Raw genomic sequence first — 11,375 nt, 5'->3', positions numbered from 1 at the left:
GTAGAGTATCAGCAGACACACAATAATGGCAGCTGGCCTAAGCTGCTCTAGTCAGTTCCCAGCCCCTGTGAGTCTCTGCATTTCCTGGCCCTTGATTTCAGCTGCTGCCTAGTTTAAACATTGGTGGGAGGGGAAGGGGGCACCTGATTAGAAGAAACAAGTATGCTATTGGTAAAATAGAACAGCTGCTTTATTTATGACAAAGTCAAGAGCTCTGAGGCAGGGGCAGCCAGAGCAGGGTTTAATTGCAGGCCTCTCCTAGCCCTAGTTGACCGCACCAACCAAGCAGTGCTTACAAATACACATTACAACGGTACCTTGGTGCGCAGACCCTTTGCTGCTATGGCTTCCTAGAAGTCTAGCGCACAGAGCAGGGCTACACCCCGTTTGATCCAGTGCCTCTGGAGTTTACTGCTGGGGATTTCCACCGCAATCACATAATTGGTAGAATGACCTGTTGTTGACAATGTCCCTGTAATGGAAACAGGTAAAGCTGTATTAGAATACGAACCCAGGGCTGGTAAGTTTCTATACATGAAAAAAAGATCTCATCCCTTTCACCCTCCCCACTGTGACTCATGGACAAGTGGGAGCTGCTTTAGCATCAAAGTTACTGCAGGAGCATCCTGGTCCTGTACTAGTCTGCCTACAGTGGGGCTCGAGCCAGTCATTTAGTAATGTTTCTGCAGCTGAGCTGGGAACATGCTGTTCTGTGTCGGTTTTTATACAGCACTCAGCACTGTGCTGGTTAAGCATCCTCCAGGAGTGCATTAAGCAACCTGCTGATACATCTAGCACATACTGGTTCTCTTCTCCGCTCCTGAGGGCTGAAGTGTAGGCAGTGGCATATCTTGCCTTGAAAAGTTTTTTAAAATGTATTAAATATAAAACACAGAGCACCAGGTATGTTTACTAGAGACGACGTGGGCAAAGAAATGCATCTTGAAGGCTGGGATGGTCTGTAGTTAATGGATAAGATTCTGCTTGATAAGAAAATACTCCTTGTTCCGGTAGCATCATGCTAATTGGTTCTGCCTGCATATTCTGGAGCACGTATAATAAAGCAGCCCAACCAAGGCTGTTCTTACACATCTAAGAAATTGGGCTGCTCTGTCATTCATGCATATCCTGCCATTCATGTCAATGGGGCCAGCAGGAACCAGGTCTGTTGTTCACATGAGAGTTGTAACATAGTGTCATCTTGCCAGGGTCTTTGAGCATGAGCACTAGCCGTGCAGTGACGGAGAAGGAGCCTACGCCTAACTGTCAGCTGCTGCTTTATCTCACTAGGTGCTAGTGCAGTTCCCTTACAGCCGTTGCTTTGGGAGCCCTCCCTGGCTGCCTTACCTGCTCGAGTGAGTGTCTTGTAGATTGGACACAGGTAGAAGCCTGTGGTTGGAGGTTTGCGGTTGGGAACAGGGACAAGCCAGATCACTGCCATCTCTGTGTAAAGCTCCTTGGGCCGTGACTCTGCTAGCTGAAAGGAGAGGGGATCCCAGCGAGCGCCTTCCAGAAACAGGCCATGAATATAACAGCCCTGGGCAGGACGCTGGGCCAGCTCGCTCACTGACTTTCTCATCACCTACCGGCCAGAGGAAGAGCAGAATGTCACAAGAGGCCCACCACTAAACATCCGGACAATGATCAACTCCTAACTGAGCGCACACACCCTCCACCCCATGAGCACCAGGAACTAGTGTAAACTTCCTGCTGCTGACAGCTGTGCTGCTTCCCAGGAGGGACTGTGTTCCATGCATAAAAGGCTCTGAAAATGGTGGCCATAAACAGCCCTGGGGGGCCACCTGACTTTCAGTCTCCAGCTTGAGATTTTCAGGAACACTGAGCATGCACAACTCTCACTGCAGTCAATGGAAGCTGTGGGTAGTTGGCAGCTCTGAAACCAGGCCCTACAGTGGAGCGGTGTGAAAATGTGGGTGCACATACATATAAATGCCACAGTGGGACACTGTTTGCTCTGAGCAGGTGGTGGCTAAAACACCTAAGTCAGGCTTTTGGGCCCACGTGCTGAGGCTTTTTGGAGGAGTGTGTTTGGGATTTGTCCCTGGGCTCTTCCAACAAGGGTAGATGGGACGGACAAGCGTTCTGTCCCCCTACTGGAGCCCTAACTTCCAAAAGTCAGTTAAACGTAGTGTAGCCTGAGTGGTCTGTAAAAGGGCAGTCTACAGCTAGCGCTCCAGGCTAGGTGATGCACACAGCTCCCTGGCTGACCTGTTTGTTAGGCAGTGGTGTCAAAGGGATGTGAGTCTCTACTCTCCTTGAATTGGGTTCCTACTGCTGGAGAGCCAGCCAGTGCCGATTCAACATAACTCCCCCAGGTCACTGACCTGAAAGTCAAATGCAATGGTATCGATGGAGATGACTGATTTCCTGGCAAAGTTCTGCAGCGTCCCTGTGAGAAAGGCTTGGGGGAAGAAGAAGCCACTGATCCAGAACACAGGCGGGATCCCCTTAGTGATCCATCGTTGCAGGAAGTCAATCCGCTGCAGCAGGTCATTAACCCAGGAGGCCAAGGGCTTCAGGGATGGGTACGCCTGCAGAAGACCAACAAGGGAGTGCTTTGTGCTGTCCTGAATCCTCTTGCTAATTCAGTCACCCATCCATCAGTAATAGGCTGCACCTGCTGCTTGGATTCTGCAGCTAACCAACCCACGAGAGACTAGTGGGGAAGGAGTGTCTTACAAAGATTGAAAAAGGCCCTGTTTTCTGTCCAGACCAGCGCCTGCAGGCATAGGGAAGGCATTGCTTCAAAAAAGCTAGGAGGTGGGCCTTTGTGCCAGGTCTAGGCTGTGCACACCACTAACCCCCCTCACCAATCTGGATGCTTTCTGCTGCTCATGGGGTGCAGCATTTTGGTTTCCATTTCCATTTGGAGTAGACAGATTTGCATATCCACTATACAGTTCTTAGGAAACAACCACACAGCGATTATGCAAATCCCTGCCCTCGAGGTAGTGCCCACCAGCCGATCAGAGTGCAGAGACTCACATAGTGTTGGGCTGAGAAATAACTGTACCGTGGGAAATGCATATCTGAGTAACAATGCCATTGTGCATAGATATTTAGGGAGCATCCCTGCCCTCCGATCGGCTGAGCCAATTGCAGGCAAGTATAATAAGTAATGCCAAGGTGCTGAAGGATGGGCATGTGTCAAGGTTCTGGGTGATTTGGGGTCTTTTAATAGGGAACCACAAGATAAAAGAGTCCTGCTGCTTTTCAAAACATGGCAGAACATTTGCCTTTGACAAGGTTCCTCACCAAAGGCTCTTACACAAAGTAAGCTGTCATAGGATAAGAGGGAAGGTCCTCTCAAGGATCAGTAACTGGTTAAGTGATAGGAAACTAAATGGTACAATTTCAGAATGGAGAGAGGTAAATAGTGCTGTCCCCAGAGGTCTGTACTGGGACCAGTGCTACTCAACATACTCATAAATGATCTGGGTAAACAGAGAGGTGGCAAAATTTGCAGATGACACAAAACTACTCAAAATAGTTAAGTCCTAAGCAGACTGTCAAGCGCTACAAAGGGATCCCACAAAACTGTGTGACTAGGCAACAAAACGGCAGATGAAATTCAATGTTGATAAATGCAAAGTAATGCACATTGGACAACATACTCCCAACTTTACATAAAAAATGATGGGGTCTAAATGAGTTGTTACCACTCAAGAAAGAGATCTTGGAGTCATTGTGGATAGTTCTCTGAAAACATCCAATCAATGTGCAGCAGCAGTCAAAAAAGTGAATCAAATGTTGGGAATCATTAATAAAGGGATAGACAATAAGACAGAAAATATATTGTCTCTATGTAAATCTATGGTATATCCCCCATCTTGACTACTGCGTGCAGATGTGGTCACCCCATCTCAAAAACATATTGGAATTGGAAAAGGTTAAAAAAAGGGGAACAAAAATGATTAGGGGTATGGAACAGCTTCTGTGAGGAGAGAGAAGATTGGGACTTTTCAGCTTGGAAAAGAGACAACTAAGGGGGATATGACTGAGGTCTATAAAAGCATGACTGGTGTGAAGAAAGTAAATAAGGAAGTGTTATTTACTCCTTTTCATAACACAAGAACTAGGTGTCACCAAATGAAATTAATAGGCAGCAGGTTTAAAACAAACAAAAGGAAGTACTTCTTTACACAACACACAGTCAACCTGCGGAACTCTTTGCCAGAGGATGTTGTGAAGTCCAAGACTATAACAAGGTTAAAAAAAAGAACTAGATAAATTCATGGAGGATATGTGCATCACTAGCTATTAGCCAGGATGGGCTGGGATGGTTTCTAGAGCCTCTGTTTGCCAGAAGGTAGGAATGGGCGACAGGGGCTGGATCACTTGATCATTACCTGTTCTGTTCATTCCTGCTGGGGCACCTGGCATTGGCCACTGTTGGAAGACAGGATACTGGGCTTAGAGATGGATCTTTGGTCTGACCCAGCATGGCCGTTCTTATGTTCTTAAGAGGTAAATGTGGGACTTAGTAGAGAAATAACTGCAAATGCCGAAGCTAGACTAAGAGGGTGGTAAGACTTACAAACCTATTTGTAAAGCTCTGCTTGTGCACCTCAATCTTGACCAGCCCAAGATATGCATGTCATACTGGGGGTGGTTTTTTGGTGTGGATCAGAGCCCACTGGAGACTAGCATAAAACCCACTAATTCATTTCATTATGTAACAGAATCAGGATCAGAACCCTTCTAATGGGGAAGTTCTAGTTTCATTGACCCCTGTGCCAGCTCTTAAGTCTCCTTTGTTCAAGTCCTGAGCTGATTCATCATGAAGGAAGGACCATGTAGGTGATGTTCAAAACCTGATGAGCCAATGCTCCTGAACCGGCAGGTGGATGCATACCTTGGCATTCCAGAGCTCTGGAACGATATTGTTGAACAAGCTGTTGGCCATGAGCTCCAACTGGGAGGACATCACCACCAGACCCTTGAGGGCCTTCAGCAAATCCTGCAGTGTCTGTGCAATTACTTCCAGCAGCCGATTGTACCTGAGCAATAAAGAGTAAGATAGATGTTCTGGGGAAGGAGCAGAGCAATCCAAGACCATGATTTATGAACCCTGGCTGAGGTCTTCCAATGCTGAGGAATGAGATCATCACCATCAATGCGTAAAAACAACGCCCTTCTGATGTGCTGCACAACTTTAGCCCTACTGAAGTGTGGCCTTCTGGCCTGCAGCCCCAACCCAGAGAGCCTTTTGAAGAGCATGGAAAATGTCTCTAAACTCTGACCCTATCAGAATGCTCAGCTAACAATGGGAACTTGTAGTAAGTTCTCTCCAATAAATGACACCTCTTGTCTATGTGGTTCTTTTATGTCTTTGAACCTTCAAACTTCAACTGCAGGATGAATTCCACTGAATAACATGGAGTTCCTGTATTGAAAAGGCACTCGATCCCTGCAGGACAGGTGGGATTTTAAGGCTGTAGGCCCTATCTGTTGTCACTAAGGCAACATCTGAACCTAATCAACACTGGAACTCCAGTCCCACCACATGTGGTGCAAAAGGCACTTGATACCTTCCACAAGGACCAGCTGAAAAGGGACTAAGTTGCTGCTTTCCCCTCTCCAGGAATGGCTGCCCTGAGAGCCTGCTTAGCCATTTCCTTTCCCACTGGGGGCAGAAGCTCACATGCCAGTTCCCCTAGTGGTTCTGTAGAGGAGGTGTGTACCTGCAAACTGAAAAGCTGGGAGTGAGTAACAGCTTTACCTGATCACCTCCTGCACCAGCACTGTGTTCATGGACTCCTCGTACAGCACCGGGTATTTTAGCATCACCTCCTGCAGGTTAATGGGGTCAGGGACCTTCTTCAAGATGTCCTTTGATGTCTCCTCTACAAGCTAGAAAGTAGATGGAACAAGGCATGAGAAGCTGCTCTGGAAATGGCTTCTAGGTACAGAACTTCAGAGGCCTTCTTAACTTGTCAGCAGAAGGAACGAACCTGACCAAAGTCAAAGTGAAAATGAATCGCTTCTGTTCCCTGGGGCCAGACTTACACCTGGGTTAGCAGTAACTTTGCTGCTAGTTATTTCCTCCAAAAAATGCTCCCTGAGGCAGGAATTCTTGAGTTGCAAAGTAAAAGCCTCTCCCTGACACTCTCTAAAAAAGTCATCCTTGAGGTGCTCAATGGACAGGCTTGTTGGGGAAATTAGGGCAAAGTATTTGTGGTGACAGACCACATGCAAAGGAAAGGATGGCTGCCAAGAGCGACTTGAGACACTGAGTGACTTGAGATGGGAGAGGGAATATCTTTTATTGGACCAGCTTCTGTTGGTGAGAGAGACAAGTTTTCAAGCTACACAGAGCTCTTCTTCAGGTCCAGAGCTAGGTACCTACATACCTTTGAGGATCTGAGCCTATGTATTTAGCTCCTTTTATTATGTTGTTCTCTCATCCACCAGGAGGTGGCACAGACTCACCTGGCTGAATTGATATCACAGCTGTGTGTAGGAAAAGACATCTTCTTGTCAAAATACAGTGCACTAACCCCAATGGAAGCGCTAAGTCAAAATCAGCTGTTACACGACTGCCCAGCTTCCTGCCAGATCTTTTAGGGAATCTCATTCCCAACAAGGGTTTAATGGGAAGGGAACTACATTCCATCCCTATAATCAACACTGTCCACCATTCCAGAGCTGCTTTCGCTCCACGTACACAATGCCTACATGATCCCAGAACAGGAAACGCCTCCCCCATGTCTTTAGGAATGGGAGGCAACAAAGCTATAGCAGTGCTCAGCAATGCTGAACAACTGTTCCAGTCAGGATGCGAAGAACACTATCCTGTGAAAACTACCAAGGGAGTTACACATCCCCAGACCAGGACACAAAGGCTAATGCCCCTGTGCAAAATGCCATGTGGTTCTTAATGAGCAGAAGGGGTCAGGACACTATTTAATAGTTTCTGAATACTACCTCCAGTTGCAGAGCACCCTACCTTCAGTCCTGAGTCAGGGAGAAGAGTGCCAGCTACTGACTCACTAATAGCATGTCTTGTAGCTCCTGGGTTTTCCTTGGGGAACAGGACCGAAGGACCTTCCCTCCAAGGACTGACTAGACCTGATCCTGCTTGCCTTGTAAAATCTAGCTAGAGGGACTATGGCTGTAGTTAGCAGCAGTAACCAGTGGAGGGCGGGCTTTACCTTTCTCTGTCCCACGTAGCAATTCAAACCACAGAGCACTGTATATTACACTGAGCGTGTGGCAAGCCCAGCGACTGTAGTTACACACCTCCTCCCTGCCGCGGCCTCCTGAGGCGGACGTCTTTGGCTGCAGCTGAATGATGGCCCCGAGCAGGGCAAAGGTCTCGTTCTGAGCAAAGGTGATATTGGCATTGTCATGTAAGCTGAATATCTCCGGGGTGTCATTGAGTGGCAGACTCTTGATATATTGGATGTATCCCTAGGGTGAAATCAGCCACAAGATTTGAGGTGAGGAGTGTGCATTGGAAGGGAGGAGGGGAAAATAGCATAGCTATATTCTGATCGTTATTGGCCCAGCAGAAAGTTTGAAAGAGGAGAGGAATATCACACATGCCTTTGGACTTCCTGGCTTTTATACAGCCTCGTATCTTACATGGTGATGCACCAACAGAATGTTGCCAGAGGTGGCTAGTTTGAGATGCCCCAGCACCAGAAAGGGGATGGGAGAGGAGTAAGAGAATGGTAACAGCAGTGATGAAGGGCTGACCTGGGAGGGAAGCTGAGAATGCTGTATGTGGGGTGGAGCTTGGCTCTGCACTAAAGGAGAAGGGATGTGAGGGCAGCCATCTGGAGAAGCAGCACATACCTCACCCACCTTGTCTCTTTAATGAGTGTATCTTTTATTGGATCCACTTCTGCTGGGGAGAGAGACCAGCTTTCGAGCCATGCAGAGCTCTGTCTCTCCCCAACAGAAGTGGTTCCAATAAGGATATTACTTAACTCACCTTGTCTCTCTCATATCCTGGGACTGACATGGCTACACCACCACTGTGTACACTCATCAAGATAGACAAGCAAGTGTCAAAAGCTGTAGGCTAATGCTGGTAAGGGTTCCACTCTGGGTCCACTTCGGGTGGTATTAGTCTAGATGATAATCTATACTCAAACTACATATTATAAGGGTAGTCTTACTTTGGGGATTCTGACAACAGCTACAAGCGACTGCAGAATCACTCATATTGCTTCTGTTGCCACCAGAAGTCCTCAGTAGAAAGTCTTCTATTGTGCAGCTGGACATGCTTTTGCATCATTATTATTTGTATTATGGTAGTGCCTAGGAGCCCAATGTGCTAGGTGCTGTACAAACACAGACAAAGACAGCCTTGCCTCACAGTTCTGTGTTGATTCTCTTGTTGTGAGATGCAGGTACAGAGTCAGATAAAAGCGGATTTGCAGGCTTTAATTACTTTGTACGTTCTGCTAATTCACTCAGATATTATCACATTCTTCCAGAAGATGATCTCACATCTGGAGTCTCCAGGTTCTATTTAGCGTTCTGCTCTGTGCCTGTGAGGCTAGGAGTACACGTGGGTTTACGAGCTGAGTACTTACATTAAGATCATAGGTGGTGCTGATCTGTCTGTAGATCCCTGACTCGGAATAAGCAAAATCCTCAGTTAGAACTTCTGGCTTGTAGAAATCTTCTAATATATTCATGATGCATCGCCTGTCCCAATCATCTGTCACTCGGCCTCCATAATTGATCTCACCAGCTGTATACTTCAGAACCTGCAAAGGAAAATGTTACCTTAGAAGCAACATCCTATCCCAAAGAACTCATTGCAAATGTTAAGCTGGGACATGAACTTGAATCTCAGCAAGAAAGGAAGTGAAGGATGACTTGGTAAATCTTTGGGAAAGTCTGTCTCGCTGCATGGTCTGTTATAAATTTCTAGTCCATAGCATGAGGGAAATTACTGCTGGGAACAAGCCTGCAATGGTAGGAATATAGACTACTGCATGCAATACCTTTAAATGTATATGTTTTTTGGAATTGTGGGTGGTAGGACAATCATTTCAGGGGGCACTCCAGTCCTCTGATCTTCATGGCGAACACAGGGGCCCACCAGAAGCCCAGAGATGGCAAAGAATGGAGCTGGCCCATGGAATGGGAGTTATGACATTCCACGCAGGTTCCGCAGGGCAAATCAGGGCTTGTATATTTTACTGCTGCTGAATTTGTGTGAGACTGCAAACAATTCCATGCAACTTTCCACAACAGTCAGAGGGGATGAAACTGAACACACAGGCAGATTGAGCTTCTGAAATCCAATGTCTCCTAGGTTGTCTCCAGACACCTTCAATGATGCCCTCGTCATTATCAAACACTATACTGCTTCCATGGACTTTCCCAGCTGTGTAGCGTTCCCACACTCACAACAGAGCACATGCGGCCTCCTTATGCACCAGCAACCTCTCCAGCACCCATTCAGAGGTAAGGCAGACCAGCTCTCCATTCCCACCTTGTACGGGATGTCTGCATATTCATCCAAGAACATCTTTAGCTGGCTGATGCAGATGCGGAGGTCTCCATCCGTGAACTCATATGGGATATTGAACCCCAGTGGCCCAAACTTCCGCCGCTCCAGAGCATTACCATGGAACAGGCAAAGTGACAGCAGCAAGGCCTTAAACTCGGAGATCTACAGGACATGAGGACAATAAGAGGAACAAGTGTTATTTGACCAGTGGTTGGCTCTCTCTTTTTGGATGAGATATGTATGCTCTTAGGCACATCAGCAGGCAGAAAGCTGAAGTGCCCAACCTGCTGATTTCAGAAGGCTGACAAGGAGCCCAGCCCAAAGGAATGGAATATTTGGGAAAGTCATGGGCCAACATTTTCAAACTTGAGTGTCTAAAGTTATGATTCTAAATAAGGATATAAGGGTGAATTTTAGACATCCCAGTTTGAAAAGGTAGGCCACAATATTTCCAATAAGCCCCCGAGTTCCTGCTGTTTGAAATATGTGACAGAACCCATATTGCTGAGGTTTCATGCCAGGAGAGGGACACTCAGCCCATAAGGCCCTACAAACCCAGTCTGCTCCTCAGTGATCCAATGGTAGCAGGAAGAATGAGTCTAGCCAAGTGGTCTAGGCAGAGAGCTGGAGGAAAGGATGTGGTTCTTACTTTGGAGCAGGAGTTCAGGAAGTCATCACTCAGGCTAATGTAGGACTTCAGCAGATTGGCCTTGACCCCTCGGGGGGGCTCAATGGTCATCTTGGAGCCATTCTGGAGGATGGACACTGGGAACTGGTTACTGGGTAAACTGGTGAGCCAAAGGCGAAAGTCACGGTGCACCTAGACAATTAAAGGTATTGTAAGTTGTAAGATGAGGTTCAACAAGGACAAGTGCAGAGTCCTGCACTTAGGACAGAAGAATCCCATTCACTGTTACAGACTAGGGACTGAATGGCTAGGCAGCAGTTCTGCAGAAAAGGACCTAGGGGTTACAGTGAAAGAGAAGCTGGATATGAGTCAACAGTGCATCCTTGTTGCCAAGAAGGCTAACAGCATTTTGGGCTGTATAAGTAGGGCCATTGCCAGCAGATCGAGGGATGTGATCATTCCCCTCTGTATGACATTGGTGAGGCCTCATCTGGAGTAATGTGTCAAGTTTTGGGCCCCACATTACAGGAAGGATGTGGAAAAACTGGAAAGAGTCCAGTGGAGGGCAACAAAAATGATTAGGGGCTGGAGCACATGACTAGAGGAGGAGAGGCGAGGGAAACTGGATTTATTTAGTCTCTGCAGAAGAGGAGAATAAAGAGGGGGATTTGATGCTGCTTCAACTACCTGAAAGGGGTCCCAAAGAGCTGGATCTAGATTGTTCTCAGTGTAGTAGATGACAGAACAAGCATTAATGGTCTCAAGTTGAAGTGGGGAGGTTTAGGTTGGATATTAAAAACTTTATCACTAGGAGGGTGGTGAAGCACTGGAATGGGTTATCTAGGGAGGTGGTGGAATCTCCTTCCTTAGAGGTTTTTAAGGTCTGGCTTGACAAAGCCCTGGCTGGGATGATTTAGTTGGAAATTGGTCCTGCTTTGAGCAGGTGGTTGGACTAGATGACCTCCTGAGATCCCTTCCAACCCTGATATTCTATGATTCTAAGTGCACTGAGGTTAAGTTTAAGATACCTGTTTACTAAGGAAGTTTAGTGGAAGCCTTCTTAACTGGAGGTCCTCCTCCCTCACTATCAGGCAATGTTCTTCCCAACTCAGATGGAACAAACCTCTCCAGAGGGATCCATTTCTGCTGAGATCCCCTGTGCTCAGAACCACTGGGGGATTTCAGCAGAGATGCCCTGCTCAACTACCCAGCCGCATTAAAGGCTTTTCTGTTGATCGAGCAGACCTATCC

General features: G+C 47.1%; 1 protein-coding gene across 1 annotated transcript in view; it reads right to left on the bottom strand.

The window, feature by feature from the left end:
• Positions 1-350: 350 nt before the first annotated feature.
• DNAH1 (dynein axonemal heavy chain 1) overlaps positions 351-11,375 on the bottom strand; it is a 125,875-nt gene continuing 114,850 nt past the window's right edge. The window contains exons 70-78 of the mRNA XM_032791392.2: positions 10,146-10,316; positions 9,479-9,658; positions 8,568-8,744; positions 7,264-7,434; positions 5,744-5,874; positions 4,877-5,021; positions 2,346-2,552; positions 1,348-1,582; positions 351-472 (exon numbers count right to left, since the gene is read on the bottom strand). Coding sequence (XP_032647283.1) covers positions 351-472; positions 1,348-1,582; positions 2,346-2,552; positions 4,877-5,021; positions 5,744-5,874; positions 7,264-7,434; positions 8,568-8,744; positions 9,479-9,658; positions 10,146-10,316 — 1,539 coding nt within the window. The remainder of the gene's footprint in view (positions 473-1,347; positions 1,583-2,345; positions 2,553-4,876; positions 5,022-5,743; positions 5,875-7,263; positions 7,435-8,567; positions 8,745-9,478; positions 9,659-10,145; positions 10,317-11,375) is intronic.

This window comes from Chelonoidis abingdonii, chromosome 16, assembly GCF_003597395.2.
Source record: "Chelonoidis abingdonii isolate Lonesome George chromosome 16, CheloAbing_2.0, whole genome shotgun sequence".
Lineage (NCBI taxonomy): Eukaryota > Metazoa > Chordata > Testudines > Testudinidae > Chelonoidis > Chelonoidis abingdonii.
This window is presented reverse-complemented; position numbering and strand designations above follow the sequence as displayed.